The sequence below is a fragment of the Bos indicus genome, chromosome 3 (genome assembly GCF_029378745.1).
Source record: "Bos indicus isolate NIAB-ARS_2022 breed Sahiwal x Tharparkar chromosome 3, NIAB-ARS_B.indTharparkar_mat_pri_1.0, whole genome shotgun sequence".
NCBI classification, from domain to species: domain Eukaryota; kingdom Metazoa; phylum Chordata; class Mammalia; order Artiodactyla; family Bovidae; genus Bos; species Bos indicus.
The window spans coordinates 120,583,626-120,603,006 of NC_091762.1; the positions used below are offsets into that span (position 1 = coordinate 120,583,626).

At 60.6% G+C, this 19,381-nt stretch overlaps 1 protein-coding gene across 1 annotated transcript; it reads left to right on the forward strand.

The window, feature by feature from the left end:
* The first annotated feature begins 1,056 nt into the window (after positions 1–1,056).
* BOK (BCL2 family apoptosis regulator BOK) lies at positions 1,057–13,426 on the forward strand. Its single transcript, XM_070787093.1, has 5 exons — positions 1,057–1,330; positions 1,839–2,090; positions 4,619–4,747; positions 11,838–12,001; positions 12,740–13,426. The coding sequence occupies exons 2-5, from the start codon at positions 1,868–1,870 to the stop codon at positions 12,863–12,865; spliced, it is 642 nt and encodes a 213-aa protein (XP_070643194.1). The 5' UTR covers positions 1,057–1,330; positions 1,839–1,867; the 3' UTR covers positions 12,866–13,426.
* The last annotated feature ends 5,955 nt before the right edge of the window (positions 13,427–19,381 follow it).

Genomic DNA, 19,381 nt, shown 5'->3' on the forward strand with positions numbered 1-19,381 from the left:
TTAGAAGTGTGATATTCAATTCCAACTCCTTGGAGGCTTTCTGGTAGTTTTCCTGTTTTTGAGTTTTCATTTATCTCAGAGAGGACACACTTGTATAATTTCAATCCTTTGAAATTTGTTGAGACTTCCTGGCCCAGGACATGATCTATTTCGTTTAACATCCTATGCACACAGGGAAAGAATACGCGTTCCCAGATACGGGCGCAGTGTTGTATACACGTGGATTCAGGCAGGTGGGAGCACCCTATTTGTTGTTTGACTGTGGGATGCTGACTTAAGGACAGAGAAACAGGGCTGTCCCTGGCTGTCCACTGGCTAAAACCACTCTTCCACAGTATGGGTTCGATCCCTGACCTGGGAAATAAGAACCCACATACCAAGAGAGAGAGAAATGGAACAGTGGGACAGAAGAGCACCCAGAACAGAGCCTCACATATACGGTCGCTTGGCTTATAATGCGGACTGTTCTCCAGATCAGTGGAAAGAGCACGGTCTTTGCAATAAACAATGAAGGTCCACTGGACATCCATATGGAAAAGACGAGCTCTGACCCCATCACAATATTCACAAGAATTAACCTGCAATCCCTCACAGAAGTAAATGTGAACGCTAAAACAATTAAGCTTCTAAAACAGGGGAGAATGTCCTAATGGAAAATCACTGAAGGTGAGAAAAGTGATAAATGGGATGTCATGGAGAAAACTGTTCAACACAGCCACGCCAAAGATAGCAGAAGATAATGGCGACAACTTCAGTACAAAGCACACACAAATATGCATCTATCGATACAATGTCCAGCCATGTGTAAGGCCAGGGACACAGCACCCAGAACATACAAAGAACCTCTAGAAATCAATAAGCTGATGAAGCCGGGTGTGAGCCCACGCGGCTGGGGCCCGCGCTAGGTCCTGCTCATCGGGCCAGGCGGGGACAGCTCCCGCCCCCAGGCCCTCCCAGAGCGCGCCTGGGAACTAGCCCGGTCCTCCTTAAGCGGGGAGGCGGCGGGGAAGCTCCGGCCGCGGCTCCGCCCCGGGGTTGCCTTTCCCTTAGAAGGCAAAGCCCCAAGCCTCGCCTCCAGCCGGCGGAGAGTCGCGCAGTGCTGCCCGAGCTCCCCTCGCCCCCGACGACGCCGCCAGAGCCCCGGGAGGGCCCGAGGCCCCGCGCACTCGGCGCTCCAGCCGGCTCGGCGTAGACTGGGCGGGCACCGGGGCGGGGCGCGCGGCCTCGCCGGTTTGAATGGAAGGATCTCGAGCGGCGGGGGCGGCGGCCCGCAGGTCCTGAAGCCAGCAGTAGTCCCCGGCCCCCGCGCCCGAGACATGCGGCGGGAGAGGTGAGCGGGCGGGCGGAGCCTTGGGGACGGCGAGGCCGGGGACAGGCACCGAGGATCGCGAGGCGCGGAGGCGGGCGGCCCAGGACGCGGGGCCGGGCCGGGGTCCCGGCGGCCGCCGGCCGGGCGCAGATCGGGCCGTGCCCACGCCTCCGTCGCCCCGCGCACTAGTCTTCGCGCGCGGGTGCGGCGGCCCCGGAGCAAATCGCCATTTCGCCGCGGTCCCTCCTACCCTCGGCGGCCGCGAGGATCCTTGTGGTTGAGCTTGGCATCTGAAAGAATGTGACTCCGCGCTTTTAAAGATCTGGAGCACCAACCGGAGCGCTCACCCGCAGCCGGCCGGCCGGAGCCCTGCCCCGGAGCCCAGCCCCGCCCGGCCTCCCGGTGCGCCCCGGCGCGCGCCGCGCCCCCTCCCCGCGCCCCGCTGCCCGCCCTCCGCGCGGCCGGCCTTCCCCTTCGCAGCCCGGCCGGGGCGACAGGGCGGGCCCGTCTGAGCGCCGTCTGCCCGCAGGTGCGGCGCCCCCCGCCCTCGTCCCCGCCATGGAGGTGCTGCGGCGCTCCTCGGTCTTCGCCGCCGAGATCATGGACGCCTTTGACCGCTCGCCCACCGACAAGGAGCTGGTGGCCCAGGCCAAGGCTCTCGGCCGCGAGTTCGTGCACGCGCGACTGCTGCGCGCTGGCCTCTCCTGGAGCGCGCCCGAGCGCGCCGCGCCGGTCCCCGGCGGCCGCCTGGCGGAGGTGTGCGCCGTGCTGCTGCGCCTGGGTGAGTGTGGGCTCCGGCCGGCCGGCCGGCGGGGTCCCCAGGCTGCCCCTTCCAGCCGGTCGGGCGGACACGCAGCGGCTCGGGTACAGCTGTCCTTGCACTGGCAGCCCACCGGGTAGCCGGGCTTCTGTCTTCCCTCCGGGGCAGGGAGGGGACTGGTCCTGGTGCCCTGAGGGATCTATCGCGCAAGGCGGGCGGGGTTCCCTCCAGCACCCACCTCTCCTAGCTCCCCCGTCAGCTGGCCTGTGCACCCGCCAGACCTACTGTCTGCCTGCTGAGCCCAGATTGCACACATCCTGGCCATAAAGAATAGAAAACTCCAGGAGGAATGATGTTTTCGTGGCTAAATTTCCAGAGTGACCCTTGTACTCAGCTGGGCACAAAAATCCTTTGTCGGACCACGTGTCCTGATGTTTGTTTTGGAAAATAGGTCCTCACAGTTACTGGCTGCAGTCCTGTGTGGGCTGCTCTTTTCTCTGGGTTTGGAGGCCTCCCCGGGCTCCTGCGGAAATTAGTGCCCAGGAGACCAGAAACTGTGTGAGGCTGGGTAGCCGTGAACCCCGCCTGCACAGCTTGCTGTGTAGACGTTGGTGGGGGGTTGATTCCAGGGTCATCGGGCTTAACTGTCTCCATCTTCTCCAAGGACCGCAGAGAGGGAGGGACCCTCTCAGCTGACTCATTCAACCCATCTCGCCATGGGGACGAAGGTTGCCCAGTTCTACACCGCCCGGCGTGACCTTCCACGTGGGGAGTGTGCACTCAGGGGGGCTTGGGGGCACACGCCCCCAATGGGTGGCTCTCCAGACAGAGTGGGTTGAGAGACTGGCCCAGGACCCTGGGTTGGAGGGAGCACCCCGTGGAAGGGGATGCCCGCCTCTTCTCAGGCTGGCCCTCGTGTTCTGTGGACCCTGGGGGCAAGGCTGTGTAGACCTGGTCTGCCCAGGAGTGTTGGCGTGGTGTGCAGCTGAGAGCTGCAGGGGGGTGGTGTCCCACCTGGGCCTTGGGGGAGGGGAGCATGTGGGATTTGAGGTTTCAGCCAAAGGTCCAGAGTGCCTGTGCTCCCCTGAGGCCAGGGCTCAAACCGTTTCTTCCAGCTGGGCTGTAGGGACAAGCCTGGGCTGAACGTTCCAGAGGGCCCTGGAGAATTCTGTATCTCGGGGTGCTGAGAGGCCCCTGGAGTGGCCAGGAGGAAGTCCTTCCTTTGTCCTGGCCTGCCCTGCGGCCCTGCTGGCCCCCAGCTCCCCAGCCTTGCCTGGAACAGGGCCTCAGGCCAGGGTCCCTGTTGTTTGAACTTGTCTGGAAAGCCCCGCTGTGGGCTCCGCTAATCACTGTCCTTCCCGAACTGTGACCTCGGATCCAGGGAGCCTGGGATGCTTCCGGCCTGGACTGGGGGAGCAGAGTCCAGCCAAGTGCCCCACGCTGGCCCTCCGCAGGGCCAGGCCTCGGGGCCCTCCCCAGGCTGCTTTCACGGCCAGTCCCTGGGCTCAGCGTCTGCCAGGTGGCTGAGGGGACCCTGGAGGGAGGTAGCTTGGACCCCCAGTGTGCGGCCCTTGTGAGCTGCTCTACGTGAGCCCCCCGCCTCTTGTCACGGCCTGGAGCCGTCCCCATCCCCAGCACCCGCAGCCCCTCCCCGGCACAGACTCCCAGCTCTGGGAGCAGCAGCAAACAGGAAGAGGCGGGGGGCGCGCCCCCGCAGCTGGTCTCTTGGGGCCAGTCCCCAGTCGCCCCCCGGGTCTGTGCGTGGGAATGGCTGGCCAGGCCCGCCCTGGGAGTTTCCATGCCACCGCCCCCATGGCTCCACCAGCCTCAGTCCCCCTCTGGCTTCAGATCTTCCTGAATTGGACGGAGTGCAGCTGGCCCCAGGGCCGACGCGTTGCCCTTATCACCGGGCCCTCCAGTGGGAAGCATTTCCCTGTTTGCTTTGGCTGGAGAAGCGGCCGGGCTGGGGGACACCCAGTGCGTGGGCCATGAGGGGTTCCGGCACGTCCCTGCGGACATGGTGTAGACGGGGCCCTGTGAGGGCGTTCCTCCACTGATGGGCATCCCCGCCGGGCACCAGGAGCCCAGGCCTGCCACCTCCGGGCAGCGGCTTGGTCTCTGGTTTCCTGAATGACGCTGGGCCTGGTGAGGCTGCCCCTCCCCGAGGCAGCCGCGGGCTCCCCACCTGTGTGGGGTCGCTGGCCCCCACCCTGCCCACGTTGGGACTGGCCGCCTGCCCGGGCAGCTTGCTGTGTGCTGTGAGTCACCGAGCAGGCACGCCCGGGATTCCCGCTGCACCGGCCCAGCCGGCTCTGCCCTGGGGAGGGGGGGCGTGGCTGACTTCTCAGAGGGGCAGCCCACAGGCAGGTCTGGGGTGACTACCGCACCTCCCTGGCCTTGTCCCTGGGGACCCTGGGGGTGGTGTCAAGTGGGTGGGCATGGGACAGGTCGGAGGTCAGGGATCAGGTTGGGGTCAGGGCCCCCTCTGCGGCTGTGGGCTGGCCCCCTGGCCCGTGGGACCCCTCTGACCCACCCCTGGTCCCGCGCAGCGGACGAGCTGGAGCTGATCCGGCCCAGTGTCTACCGCAACGTGGCCCGCCAGCTGAACCTCTCCCTGCAGTCGGAGACCGTGGTGACCGACGCCTTCCTGGCTGTGGCGACCCAGATCTTTTCTGCAGGTGAGGCTTCGTGTCTAGGCCGGGGACCCACGGTGCCAGCGGGGCCTGGGGCCTGGGAGTTGTCGGGGCCGGGGCTGCAGCACAGGTGGGCTTGTCCGGGAACCTCCCTGGGTCCGAGGGCATGGGCCCCTCGTGGGGTTCTGGGGCTGCCCTGGCCGGAAGTCCTGGCTGGTGGTGTGGGTCAGGCTACCAGCTGGCGCTGCTGCTCGCTTGGGCTTCTCGCAGTGCGGTGCCCACTCCCTGGCAGCTGGAGTGGGTGCTGCCAGGCTCCTGGAACCTGAAAAGTTGCGGGGTTGCTGCACCGGAGTGTGCTGAGCAGAGGCATGTTGCCAGCCGGCCCCCCACGGGAGCGGTGCTCTGCAGTGGGGGTGCCTCACCTGGCATTTGCTGGCCCACAGCCTGTGGGTTCCTAGAGCCCCCCCTGGGCCCCGGCGGCGGGCAGTGTGTATCCCTGTCGCCTCCTTCCCTCACTTCCTCACCTGAGGGCACCTCCTGCTGCTCCTGTCCACACACCTGCCTCCAGGCTCACAGGAGACCCCCGGACTCGTCCCCAGGCCCCTCCCGTCCCCACGTCCCCTCCTGGGGAGCCCGTGGGCTCCCTGTGGCCCACCTGTGAGCGGGTGCCCAGCTCAGTGCACCCGCCTCGGGCCTGGGTTCTGGTATGGGGCAGGCGCCGGGCGTTGCTGGGCGTCCAGGAGCAGAGCCCCTCCCGGGACAGCACCTTCTCCTTGGCCGACCCGGCGTGCCCCCCGGCGCCCGGAGCTGCATTGGCCGGGGACCCTGAGGCATGGATGGTGGTCCCGGCCTCGGGGAGGGGTCCACGCGGGCCCACAGCTGAGTGCTCGGGGCTGCATCCCAGCTGGAGGACAGGTGTGAGTGGCCAGGCAGCGTTGGGAGTGGGGAGGGCCCCCTTCCCCCTGGGGCTTTGGGGGCACAGCCTGCTGCAGAGGAGGCCCCAGGCAGCCCGGAGGCCTCGAGCCCTGGGCTGACTGGTGCTGTGACCTGGTGCTCGCCCCGCCTTTGCTCAGCCGAGGCGTGCTTAGCACTGGAGGGCTTCGGGGCAGAGGAGCCCGGACCACCATCCCTGCCCCGAGGGGGACCCTCCACTCACCCACTGAAGACAGAGGGCCAGATGGAGGGGCTGCAGGCCCGTCAGAGGCCCCGTCTGCTGACCCCACCCTCGGGGTGTTGCCTCCTTGTGTTCCCCTCTGAGGAGGCCTCCCGACCCCTGGCGGGCAGGCCGGCGTTGAAGGTGCGGGACACGGGACCGCCAGCTGCGGGCCAGCCTCCACAGGGTCAGCGCGGCTCTCCGTGCAGCGGTCACCAAGGGCAGGACCCCGAGGGGTGGGGAGAGATCAGGGTGCCCTGGAGGGCCTGACAGCCCTCCCCCGGGTGGGGCTCGGGGGCATCCAGGCTGGCCTGGTGGAGAAGGCAGTTAGAGGGGCCAGGCAGGAAGGGGCACGGTGGGCACCTGGAGCTGTCCGCCATGCTGGGCTCCCCCACCACCCCCCGGGCCCGTCCCGGCCTGACGCCGGCGTGTGGGTGGCCGCCTGTGTGTGTCTCCGAGCTGTCGGGCGGGCAGCTGGTTTATGAGCCGAGGCCTGGCTTTAAAAGGAAGGGTCATTTCTGGGAATGCGGCCGGGCGGGCGGGGGCCGGGGCCCAGGGCGGTGGCGGGAGGGTGGGGGGCCGGATGGAGCGTCCAGCCTGCCTGCCCAGCCCGCTTAGGGCTGGCGACCAGAGATGGGCCCAGAAGGGCTGTGGGTTCCAGGAGGGCCCCGGAGGCCGGGAGGGAGGTGTGTCCTGGGGATGGAGTGCGTGGAGCTCAGTCTGAAACCGCTGGGGCTGTACCCCACCGACCTGGGCCCAAGTTCCCCAGCTGCCGGCCCACCCTCCCCGGGCCGGGCTCCGCCCCCTCCTCGCGGCAGCCCCCACGCCCGCCTGCCCCCTCGTCGCTGTGTGTGTTGCAGGCCGTTTCTCGACCTCTCTGGACCGCAGAACTCCTACGGCCTCTCCCCGCAGCGGGGCCTGGCCCGCTGACCCCGGGGCTGGACCCGCCTCCCCTTCACTCTCCTGGGCAGCCCCTCTCCTCTGTGGCTGTGGCCGGTGGGGTGGGCGGCTCCAGGACTGCAGGGTAGGGCTTGGGTGCCCGCCACGTGCCAGCACCCTGATGCTGCCGAGCCCCCCACATGCAGCGGCGGGGTGACGCTCCCGCTGCGTCTTGGCTGAAGGGGCTTCTCTGTTCCCTTTTGTGGGAAAACATGAAGTTGGCAAGTATTTTCATTTTTTTACTTCTCATTACAAGAAAAAAGTATTTTACCATGAAAAGATAAAAAACATGAGATAAAGTACTCTCAGAAATCTGTGCTAAAAAGGCAGCCTCCTTTAAACATGAGCAAAGGAATCTAAATAGTCGTCTCTTCCGAGATGTCTGTGAGAAGTCGCTGACCTTCATCAGTCACCAGGGAAATGCACGCCCAGCCACGAGACTCCATCTCGCACCCCCTGGGGGTGGAGGCAGGCCTTCGGAACCCAGCTCGGGAGGCCTCGAGGCGCGAGCCGCCACGGTGGACCTCGTGTCTGTGTCTTCAGTGGGGTGACCCTGATGGCGTCCCCCACCTGAGCCCGCAGCTCCATGCCCCGGGGTTCGCCCCTGAGAAGGGAAGCCACATGTCCACACGAGGGCTTGTCCGTGGGCCTTCAGACCCTCCGCCAGCAGCGGAGGGACCCCACCCAGGTTCTCCTGACTGGTGGTCGGCCCACGCGATGGAGCCTTGCTCCAACGTGACAAGGAACGCGGTGGTGATGCGCAGGATGATGCGAGGAACCTGGAAAACGTTTTGCTCCCTGAGGAGTCGGAAACAAGAGGGGACCTACTGTGTGATTTGATTCACGTGAAATGTCCAGAGCATCCACAGAGACGAGGAGAGGAGAGGCTGCCAGGAGCTGCGGTGACGGGGACGCCGTTCTCATGGGGACAGGGACCTGGAGTGAACACGCCCGGAAGTCAGCAGTGGAGGTGGTTGTGAACACTGTCAACACGCCAAGAACACTGGATCTCTCTTTTTTTTTTATTTTTGAGCTGAAAGTGCAGTCTTGACCATTGGAGCACCAAGGAAGTCCCATCTGGGTCTTCTTTTTAAAGTTTTTGGATCTCACACTTCAAAAGGATGAACTGATGGCAGTGAGACTGCTGTGTGCTCAGTTGCTTGGTCGTGTCCAACTCTTTTCGACCCGGTGGACTGCAGCCTGCCAGGCTCCTCTGTCCATGGGGTTGTTTAGGCAAGAATGCTGGAGGCAGTTGCCATGCCCTCCTCCAGGGGATCTTCCCGACCCAGGGATCCAACCCAGGTCTCCCACGTGGCTGGCTGGTTCTTTACCACCTGAGCCACCAGGGAAGCCCGGTAGTGAGATCGTATCTCCATAAAAAATAACGCTAAGAGCTCAGAGAAAATAGGGCATACGCAAGACCCACGCGGGAGACCAGCCTGCTGGCAGCTCCCAGACCAGAGCTTTTCTCTCCAGGTCCAACGTAGTCATGTGGAGCCCACGTGTCCACCTGGGGCGCCGAGTCCAGGGGGCCCGCCAGGGCCGGTGCGCTGTGAGCAGCTGGTGAACGGGGAGCACGGCGTGGTGTCGCCATCCCCAGGACATGGCGCCCTCGTGGCCTGGGTGCCCCTTGGAGAGGGCCCATGAGCAGAGCCCTGAGGGTGGGCAGTCTCGTGGGTGGCGCTGAGGCTGGCGGAGTGGGCCCAAGGCCAGCGGCAGGAGGGGGTCCCGGGGGCCAGGGCTGGCTCGGGGCCTTCAGACGTGGGCCTGCTTTGAAGGGGTGGGAGTCAAAGCACCAGGTGGGCCTGGTTCATGGGGTTTTTACATTTGCGTTTAACTGAGGTGAAATTCACGTGGTATCTGATTAACCATTTGATTCGTTGCCGTCACCTTGGGGTGCGTGTGGTCGGGCTCCCCGCCACCTGGGCCCGCGCTGGGAGCTCGGCGTCTGGGTCACGGAACCCTGAGGGAGGCCCCGGTTAAGCGTGTAGAGTGCGATTCGGCGCATCTGTCCACCCGCAGGGCTACGCAGCCCTTGACACCCAGCGGCTGCCTCGATATCCGGCAGCTGCCACTGCCGGCCCCGGGGCCCACCGCTCTGCCTCCGTCTCCACGGCCCCGCTGGCCCTGCCGCGTCAGGAACGCACTCCCACTCGAGTCTGCGTCCTTCGGGGACGTGTTGTTTCAGCCGGCGTGGTCCTGGCCCCGTCAGAGCTCCTGCCTCGGGAGGCCAGATGACCTTCTGTTGTGCAGATGGCCCACTTCGCGCCCTCCCACTCCCGAATCTTCCTGTCTTGCCATTTCCACCTCCTGGTGACTGTGAACAAGCGTCCATTTGCCTTGTCTTGTGCTCCTGTGACCTACCGTCCCCGGGAATGGGGGTCCAGGGCCTGCGTTCCCCACCTGTGCTATTCCTGCCAGACCAGGGCCCGGCCCCCAGGGGGTGTCCTCTCACCGGTGATGCCAGGTGCCCTCAGATGCCTTTCCCGTCACAGGGACCAGGCTGCACAGTTACCTGGATCCACACATTGCCACTTTGAATTTTCAACCTCATAGACTATCCTTTACATCTCGTTTTAATTGAGGCTTCTTTGACTATCAGGGAGGGTAAGCATTTTTCACATGTCTAGTGTATTCAGTTCAGTTCAGTCGCTCAGTTGTGTCCAGCTCTCTGCCACCCCGTGGACTGCAGCACGCCAGGCCTTCCAGTCCATCACCAACTCCCGGAGCCTGCTCAAACTCATGTCCATTAAGCCGGTGATGCCATCCAACCATCTCATCCTCTGTCGTCTCCTTCTCCCACCTTCAGTCTTTCCCAGGATCAGGGTCTTTTCCAATAAGTCAGCTCTTTCCATTAGGTTGCCAAAGTATTGGAGCTTCAGCTTCAGCATCAGTCCCTCCAATGAATATTCAGGACTGATTTCCTTTAGGATTGACTGGTTTGATCTCCCTGCAGTTCAAGGGACTCTCAAGAGTCTTCTCCAACACCACAGTTCAAAAGCATGAATTCTTTGGCAGTCAGCTTTCTTTATAGTCCACCTTTCACATCCATACATGACTGCTGGAAAAACAATAGCTTTGACTAGATGGACCTTAGTTGGCAAAGTAATGTCTCTGCTTTTTAATATGCTCTCTAGGCTGGTCATAGCTTTCCTTCCAAGGAGCAAGCATCTTTTAATTTCATGGCTACAGTCACCATCCTCAGTGATTTTGGAGCCCCCCCCCCAAAAAAAATAAAGTCTCTCACTGTTGCCACTGTTTCCCCATCTATTTGCCATGAAGTGATGGGACCAGATGCCATGATCTTAGTTTTCTGAAAGCTGAACTTTAAGCCAACTTTTTCACTTTCCTCTTTCACTTTCATCAAGAAGTCGCTTTAGTTCTTTGCTTTCTGCTGTAAGGGTGGTGTCAACTGCATAGCTGAGGTTATTGATATTTCTCCCAGCAATCTTGTTCTTCATCCACCCTGGCATTTCACATGATGTACTCTGCATGTAAGTTAAATAAGCAAGGTGACAATATGCAGCCTTGATGTACTTCTTTCCCAATTTGGAACCAGTCTGTTGTTCCATGTACAGTTCTAACTGTTGCTTCTTGACCTGCCTGCAGATTTCTCAGTGGCCACAGGACTGGAAAAGGTCAGTTTTCATTCCAATCCCAAAGAAAGGCAATGCCAAAGGATGTTCAAACTACCGAACAATTACACTCATCTCACACGCTAGCAAAGTAATGCTCAAAATTCTTCAAGCCAGGCTTCAACAGTATGTGAACCGTGAACTTCCAGATGTTCAAGCTGGATTTAGAAAAGGCAGAGGAACCAGAGATCAAATTGCCAACATCTATTGGATCATCGAAAAAGCAAGAGAGTTTCAGAAAAACATCTGCTACTGCTAAATCACTTCAGTCGTGTCCGACTCTGTGTGACCCCATAGACGGCAGCCCACCAGGCTCCCCCGTCCCTGGGATTCTCCAGGCAAGAACACTGGAGTGGGTTGCCCTTTCCTTCTTCAATGCATGAAAGTGAAAAGTGAAAGTGAAGTTGCTCAGTCACGTCTGACCCTCAGCAACCCCATGGACTGTAGCCTTCCAGGCTCCTCAATCCATGGGATTTTCCAGGCAAGAGTACTGGAGTGGGGTGCCATTGTCTTCTCCGTCTGCTTTATTGAGTACGTCTATTGTATTATTAGTATTTTTTATTTTGTGAATCCACTATTCATTTGTGTTCCTATTTCTTCAGAAACTGTTGAAAGTGAAAGTATTAGCTGCTCCGTTGTGTCTGACTCTGTGGGACCCCATGGACTGTAGACCGCCAGCCTCCTCTGTTCGGATTTCCCAGACAAGAATACTGGAGTGGGTAGCCATTCCCGTCTCCAGGGGATCCTTTTTCTTCCCTTGTTGTACAGAATCTCTTTATGTGTTAAGGAGCTTTTTATGACTGACAGGCATTCATCCCCAGGTTGTCACACGTCTGTCCTTCCCCCAGGGAGGCTCTGTCTTAGTTCTGCCCTCAGCAGCTTGGTGCCTGGGGATGGCCCTTCCTGCTGGGCCTCAGCTTCTTTCCATGGCGAGCGCCCCGCTCTGTTCCGGGGACAGCCAGGCTGGGGCAGGTGCACCTTGAAGCTGCTTGCTGTTCAGTGCCTCCAGCGCCAGGTCCCTGAGCCCCCTTGACCCGCTCAGGTCCCTCTTTGCCAAACTGCTTTTCTACTCCATCGCTTTCTCCAGCAGAGGTGGGCTGGGTCGTTGCCGGGCTCTGGCCCTGGTGTGCAGGTGCGGAACAGAAGCTTAGGACATCTAAGAATGGCCCACGGGGCTGGCGGAGCTGACTTGAGTAGATGGTGGCCGGGAGTTGCACGGCGACCAGGTGACCTAGCTCCCTGTCTGACTGGGAGCTGGTGGTCAAGGCTGGCCCTGGGTGCTGACCCCGGTCACCTTCGGGGTGGTGGGCGCGTGGCTCCAGGAGGCTCAGCCCTGTCGTGACGCTGCGGGCTGGCCTTGAGCGGGGCCTTGGTGGCCCTTGGTGACCAGCACCCTCTCTCCCTACAGGCATCACGTGGGGCAAAGTTGTGTCCCTGTACTCCGTGGCCGCGGGCCTGGCCGTGGACTGTGTGCGGCAGGCCCAGCCCGCCCTGGTGCACGCCCTCGTCGACTGTCTCGGGGAGTTTGTGCGGAAGACGCTGGCAACCTGGCTGCGGAGGCGTGGTGGATGGGTGAGGGCGCCCGCGGGGTAGCGGGGGTGACGGGCTGGAGGGGAGGCGGTTGCGGCTGGGGCTGCATCCCTGCCCCAAGGCTGACCCGGGGCATGCCCGCCCCCCAGAGCTAAGCCTGCTGCCCTGCCCACTGGGGGTCAGAGCCACGTTCCGCCTCTGTCTCTGGGTCCCCCATCATGTGCCCAGCGCTGGCCCGGCCCGGGGCTGCTGGAAGCGGTGCCTTCTTTGTAGAGTGGGTGGCGGCAGAGGTGTGTGCAGCCCACCGGCTGTGGGGACAGCAGTCAGCCCTGGGCTGGGGTTGGAGCCACGGTGGAGGCGGAGCGGAGCGGGCAGGAAAGGTCTGACTGCCAGGGTGACTCATGGCAGGCGGGACATGGGCAGCTCTGTCCCCTGCCCATCCTGTCCTTGGGCCCGGCGGGGCTGGGCACCGGGGCAGCCAGGACGCGGACTGCCAGTGCGGCCAGAGGTCAGGCTCCGGGGCTGCGCTTCTTAGCAGGACTAGGGAGAAACAGGGAAGTGAGGAGTGGCTGCCCGCTGGGCTCCTGTTCTAAGGGGTTGTCCCCCACGGCGTCTGCAAGGGGACATGGAAGTGCCCTGCTCAGGAGATTCCTGCCTCTTCACGGCCGACCTCGGGCCTTTGTCCAGCTGGACCGCAGGCACCCCGTCAAGCGGCACGGCCGCCTTGGGTGGGGCGGGACTGCGTCTCCCGCGCCCTGACAGTGCCCTCTCCCCTCCCAGACGGACGTGCTCAAGTGCGTGGTCAGCACCGACCCGGGCCTGCGCTCGCACTGGCTGGTGGCCGCGCTCTGCAGCTTTGGCCGCTTCCTGAAGGCAGCCTTCTTCATGCTGTTGCCGGAGAGATGAGATGCCGGCTCAGGCAGGAGCCCAGGGGGCCCTCCGCCCCACCCGAGCTGGGAAGACCCTCAGAGCTGCCCCCGAGTGGACGCTGGAGACCCTGCCCTGAGCCCCTCCTCCAAAGCCCAGGCCCTCTGGATGGAGGCGTGAGGGTCTCCCCCGGGCCTGGAGCTGGGCTTCAGTGCCACCCCTTCTGCCTTGGAAGCCCTGCCCGCCCCCTTCTTCCTGGGCCAGAAGGCTGCGCCACGTCCTGGCCCTAAAGCAGGAAGCGGGAGCCCCGTCCATGTCGGGACCACATCAGGACTGGAGCTGGCCTCGGTCCTCGAGGGAGGGGCCATGCACGTTCAGCCTGAAGGCGCCTCTGGCTTGGCTGTAGCTGGAGGCGCCGTGGGGCTGGCTGACCCTGCATACCGAGTGTGAGGCTGCTGTGGTGGCTCCTGATCTACTTCTGGGGGAATGTGTGCCCCATGCGTGTGTCGGGTTCCCCGTGTGGCAGGGAGCCCTGGGCGCGAGAGCCCGTGGATGAGGACGATGGTGTGTGTCTGACCCCAATAAAGTGCAGTGGCCGTGGAGGGTGCCCGTCTGCTGCCTGCACCCCCTCCCGCGATGGACGGTGGCAGCCCCACCATGATGGATCAGCATGCCGCCCTGGGGCCCCTCAGGGAGGCCGCCTCACTGCCCTGTACCTTGCCAGGCCCACGCGCACACGCGCATGCACACACTGGCCCTCATGTGCACACACTGGCCCTCGCGTGCATGCAGCCCTGCCCTTCACGGTGGCCAGCCTCCCCCCGTCCACGCCTCCCCACGACCTCCCACCGCAGTGCCCCTGGCCCTGATGGGGGCGGCCCGGCCACAGGCACACAGCTGGATGTGGCCTCTCTGCCCTGGCTCCCTTTCCGTACCAGGCAGGGGGCCGCAGACGGCCACACCGGCCGCCTGGCCCGCCTCCCGCGGGAAGAGCCAGAGGCCAGCTCCTATGCACACGGGCAGTCCTGCGCCCCCCTCGGGGCCCACCTCCCGGCCCCAGGCCCCCCAGGACCACTCTCCTCAGCTCCTTTCCTGGGGAGCGGGCAGGGGGCCAGCACCACCTCCCAGCTCTGCCTGCTCCATCCGCGGGGAGAGAGCATCTCTTGGGCGCCCGAGGCGGGAAGTCTGGGTGGTGGGGTGGGGGAGAGGAAGGGTCCCCTGGCACCCTGCTTCCCGTCACTGGGATCAGAAAAGCAGGTTTCAGGCCCCGCGGGGAGACTGGCTGTGGGGGGCGTGCTGGGCAGAAGATACGGGGGGACACGCCCTTTCTGGCAGCACAGAAGGTGACTTTGCGAGGGAAAGATGGAGAAGAAATGTGAACCCATGTGAGGCAAACTCTGAAGCTTCCTCAAGGACACCTTAGACTTGGTCAGACAGAGGAAACCCCTTGTTCTAGAAGAAAACAGTCTTGTAAAGCCATTTCTCTACAAGTAAGTAAGTTTATAAATTTAACATAATCATTATGAAACTACTTGTTCGCTCAGACGGTAAGGACTCTGCCTGCAAAGTGGGAGCCGCGGGCTGGATCCCTGGGTCGGGAAGATCCCCTGGAGAATGAAATGGCAACCACTCCAGTATCCTTGCCTGGAGAATCCATGGACAGGGGAGCCCGGTGGGCTAAAGTTCATGTGGTCACAAAAGAGTGAGACGTGATTGAGCAAAGCATCTTCCTCTTAAGAAAGTACTAGAGTATGTTTCCCCATCTGGATCTAAAGCTAATTATAAAGGTCACACGAGGAGGGGAAGGACAAACAGCTAAGAAGACCTTTCCAAGAAGAGAAAGGAGGAAGGTCTGGACCTCCCTGCCTCTGGGTCTGCCCCTGGACCCCCAGGCCCGGCCACATGCAGACACGTGTGCACAGGGACACGGGGCCTGCAGAGACAGACCCTGGAGCCTGGATAACCAAGTCCACGATGAGGTGAAGGAGACGAGGTCGTCAGCAAGCGACGTGACGAGCAGTCAGCACACGGAAAAAGATCAGTTCAAACCTGGCAACACACCAGGCAAGACAAGTCACAAACGGGTCCAAGAGCCAAGTGTGAAAAATGAAGCAAGTGCTGGGAGCAGTGTGTGAATTTCTGTGTAACTGGGGAGTGGGCAAAACCTTCCTAAATGTGATTTAAAATCCGAGAACAAGCGGCTGTCCCTGGTGGTAACAGCGGGTGAGAATCTGCCTGCCAGTGCAGGGGACAGGGGTTTGATCCCGTCTGGGAGGATGCCATACGCCGCGGTGGGGCAGCTGCTGAGCGCAGGCTCCGCGACAAGAAGCTGCTGTAACGAGAAGCCCGGCCCCTGCAGGGAAGAGCAGCCCCCGCTCACCGTAGAGGAGAGAGCCTCCGCAACAAGGAGACGAAGGGCCGCCGTGAGACAGTACACGAGAGTTTAAGAAACAACAAAACATAAAATCCAGGAACAAGAAAAGACGATACACTTGATGGAAAAGTATTTATGACGTTTAACATTTTCAAAAGCTGTTGCAGCCTGAAGCAGGAAGCAGAGGGTGGTGTGTAGGGAGGGGGAGTGACTGGGGGCCATGGGGCTTCTTCCCGGGGTGACAGGCTGTCCTGGAAGCAGACAGAGGTGGCAGCTGCACGCACGCGAGTGTACAAAGTGCTGCTCAGCTGCACACTCGTGTGGACGCTGTGGAACAGTGAACTTCATGTTGTAACCGTGCATTTCACCTCCATGAAAAGCTGTAGTTGAAAATCAGGAAGATTATTTATAATTCAAAAGAACTTACTCAGCCTCAAAAGTCAAGAAGGAAAGACAGCTGAAATGCAGACCCAAATTGCCCCAGGACCCCAGGACCCCAGTCCTCACCTACCAGGTCGGCCGAGTCCAGATCTGACCACAGACTTGCTGGGGGCAGGGCACCTCGCACTTGCCGGGGGAGGCGAAACCGCGAAGTGCCCGTCGGGAAGGGCAACACCTGGACCAGCCCTGCGTGCGCTCGCCCTCCCACTGCTAATCCTACTCGGAGACATCTGTCCTGAAGACACACTGGCAGAGGCCCAAAATGACACATACATTGTGACAATACCTGATTAGCAAAAGACTGAAACAGCCCAGAGGCCCAGCGTCAGGGCGTCTGCTGATAGAGCGTGGCAGGCTGGCCTTGGGGGCTCTGCGCCCACGTGTGAGACGAACCTGGATTTACAGGGTTTCTGTTCCTACTTCTCTATCTGGCTGCGCTGGGCCCTCGCGGTGGCTGCGCTTTGATCCTCCTTGTGGCGTGTGGGATCTTTAGTCGCAACATTCAGATTCTCACTTGCAGCATGTGAGGTCTAGTTCCCTGACCAGGGACGGAACCCAGGCCCTCCGCGCCGGGAGCACAGAGTCCCAGCCCCTTGGCCACCCGGGAAGTCCCTGTTTCACACGATTGACAACAGGGTCACGTCCGTGTTTTGCATAAGCAAAGCTAACTTCAGAGAAACAGTTTTAGAAATAAATGAGTTTGTATGCTGGTTTGGTGACATAAGCAGCCAGAGAAATTAGTTATTCCAACTATAATATTTTTTAATATTATATACTCAGTGTGAAAGCTGTAAAAACAATAGCAAAAAATTGACTTCAATTAGTAGTCTTATTGACAATATTACTATTCTGAATTAATCATATGTGTCCCGCGGTGGTTTAGTCGCTCAGTCGTGTCCCTCGCACTGCAGCCCCAGGCTCTAGTCCTTAGCAGTAGTCGCTCAGTCGTGTCTGACTCTTTGCAACATTATGGAGTATAGCCTGCCAGGCTCTTCTGTCCATAGAATTTTCGAAGCAAAAATACTGGAGCTGGTTGCCTTCTCTTTCTGTGGGGGATCTTTCCAACTCGGCATTTAACCTGGATCTCCTGTGTCTCCTGCATTGGCTGGTGGATTCTTGACCACTGAGCCATCAGGAAGTCCTAAGTATCCTGTAGGAGAAAGCAAATAATGATAAAGAAGATTTTTTCTTAAAAGAGGTGAGATAGAAGAATTTAAGTAAGAAATTGTATAATCTAAGAATCAGAATGGGAAATATCAGTGCGGATGCACAGTTTTTTTTTTTCTTTCTTAAAGAATACACGTATCCCATGCTGAAGCGCTAGGGAGTGAAGGGCAGTGTGATGGCAAATAGTTCAGTGGAAATGCCTGAGAAAACTTTGTAAAGGGAGTCGATCCTGCCCAGGCCTCTCACTCCCACCCCTGCTGGAGAGAAGGGAGGTGCTGGGGCAGGAAGTGGGCACAGAGGCCATCAGGGTCTCCGTCCGGCTAACTGTAGGGTCACGTGGGCCCGTCCGTCTGCCACAGAAAGACTGGACTTGACGAGATCGCAGCAAACATACCAGGAGTGCTGGGTTTGTAGCAGAAGCAGGAGGGGTGGAGGGAGGCGTGGCGTGAGGAGGCTGGTCCCGGGCCGGCCCTGGCATCCCTGCACGCTTGCTCTAACACTGGACATCAGAGGAAAAACTGGCTCTGGCGTGAACTGTTTCAGAGGAACTGAACCTGAGCCTAACTGGATGGAGGGAAGATTTTCTAAGAGGATTCTGCCACGGAACGTAGGTGTGACAGGCTTAGGAGACGGCCCCTGGGCAGCTCTGCTGGGGGGCTGGTCCACGCGGGCGGGGTGAGAAACAGGATGAAGCGGGCAGGCTGCCACGTCTGTGCTGTAGCATCAACCCCGAGGCGGGCGGACACTGCATGGGCAAACCGCCGGGCAAACCCTTGGGAAGGGTGATCCACTCTCAGGCTGCAGGAAGCAGGGCAGAGGAGCGAGGGGGCTGGGAATGCCCTCCAGTTCCCCAGCCTACCAGCGGCATGGGTCGGGTGCGGAGAGAAAGGCAACCAGAGGGCTGTGCACGCTATCTGCCTGTCTCTTATGCCCCACCTTGTCTGCTCTGCTCTGGGGCTGCCCACCCCTCCCGCACCCAGCCGTGAGAAGGGAGAAGCCTGCAGTGTAGGAGGGAGGGAGTGGGCTTCTTCAGTGCTCCCAGGTCCTCTTGGCATCATTCTAGCCACAGAGATGGCTCTGGCCTTAGCCTCCAGGCTGAGCTTCGTCTGTCCTTGGAGCTGTGGTCTGAATGTCTGTCTTCCCGAAATTCATATGTTGAGGTCCTAACCTCAACATCATGGGAGGAGAAGGTGTGGCCTTGGAGGGGACCAGGTCCTAAAGTCACCTTGTGACTGAGATGAGTACCTGCCTGGGTGACCCCCAGAGAGCCAGCCCAGCCCTTCTGCACATGCGGTCCACTGGGCAGCCACCCAGGAGAAAAGTCCTTTGTCAGCCGGTCACCAGCACCGTGGTCCTGGGCCTCTAGGACGCTGACAAGTAAATTCCTGTTGCTTAAAATCCAGCCAGTCTGAACGGACCAAGTCAGAAAGTTGTTACTGAGATGTAACAAGTATCTAAACATGTGGAGGCGGCTTTGGAACTTAGAGGTTGGAAGAGTTTGAAGATGCATGCTAGAAAGCGCCCAGTGCTGTGAATGGACGGTTGGGGCGATGCTGGGGACCCACGAAGAGGGGAGAGCTGTGCATGGAGCCTCAGTCCTCTTAGAGAGTACCCGAGCAACCTGAGCAGAACGTGGGGAGAAACGTGGATGTGATGACCTGAAACAAGAAAACAGCCAACTTTTTACCAACAAAATGGGTTTATTCAGGAACGGCACAGCATTGTGTTTCAGGTCAGAAACTGTGGTGAAGCAAAGAGCAGAGGAAGCTCGTTCACAGGAGACGCAGGTCGGAGGGGCTGCTGCAAACAGTCCCCGGGAGGCACCGGGCCTGAAGCGTGGAGGCTTCTCATTGGCTGGGCTGTTGCCGGGCAGGGAGAAACTCTTCCTGCTGCGGGTGGTGACCGGCTTCTGGCTGGAGGCCAGGTGGTCCCCCTTGGCGACATCCAGGGGGCTGGCTGAGGCCCCCTGGGGGCCTGCCCATTGGACATTTTTTAATTAACAGTGTTTTGGCCATGCTGTGAACCGTGTGGGATTTTCGTTTCCTGCCCAGGGATCGGCCCCAGAACCCGGGCAGTGACAGCGGAGTCCTAACCATTGAACCACTAGGGAATTCCCTCCCGGCTCCAGTTTAGCAAGGCTTCCGTTTACTAACTTGGACCGGTGTACAGGCCAGTCTGATGAGATCTCAGATGGAAACGGGACTTCTATCAAGAGCTTGGCTGCAGTGTGTCCTAGGCTGCGGGAAGGAAGAGCCTGTGGACAGTGGCCCGGGTGTCCGGCTGGGCATTTCCAAGCAAAGCGCTCGCGCCTTGCTTCCCTCGGACCGTTAGAGCCAAGAAGATGTGAAGACAGAGCTGTCAGCCAAGAAGAACCAGACCTGAAATGTGGAAAACCCTCAGCCTACTGGCACTGAGAGTAGGAAGAAAGCTCATTCAGACAGATCACAGTGTGGCCCAACTTGATAAGGAGGTTGGTACTGGTCAGCGACAGGCACGTCCCCCAAACGGCAGGCTGACAGCCCCCTAAACCAAAGTCAGGGCTTGACGTCCAGACCATGGAGAACTGGTTCCCA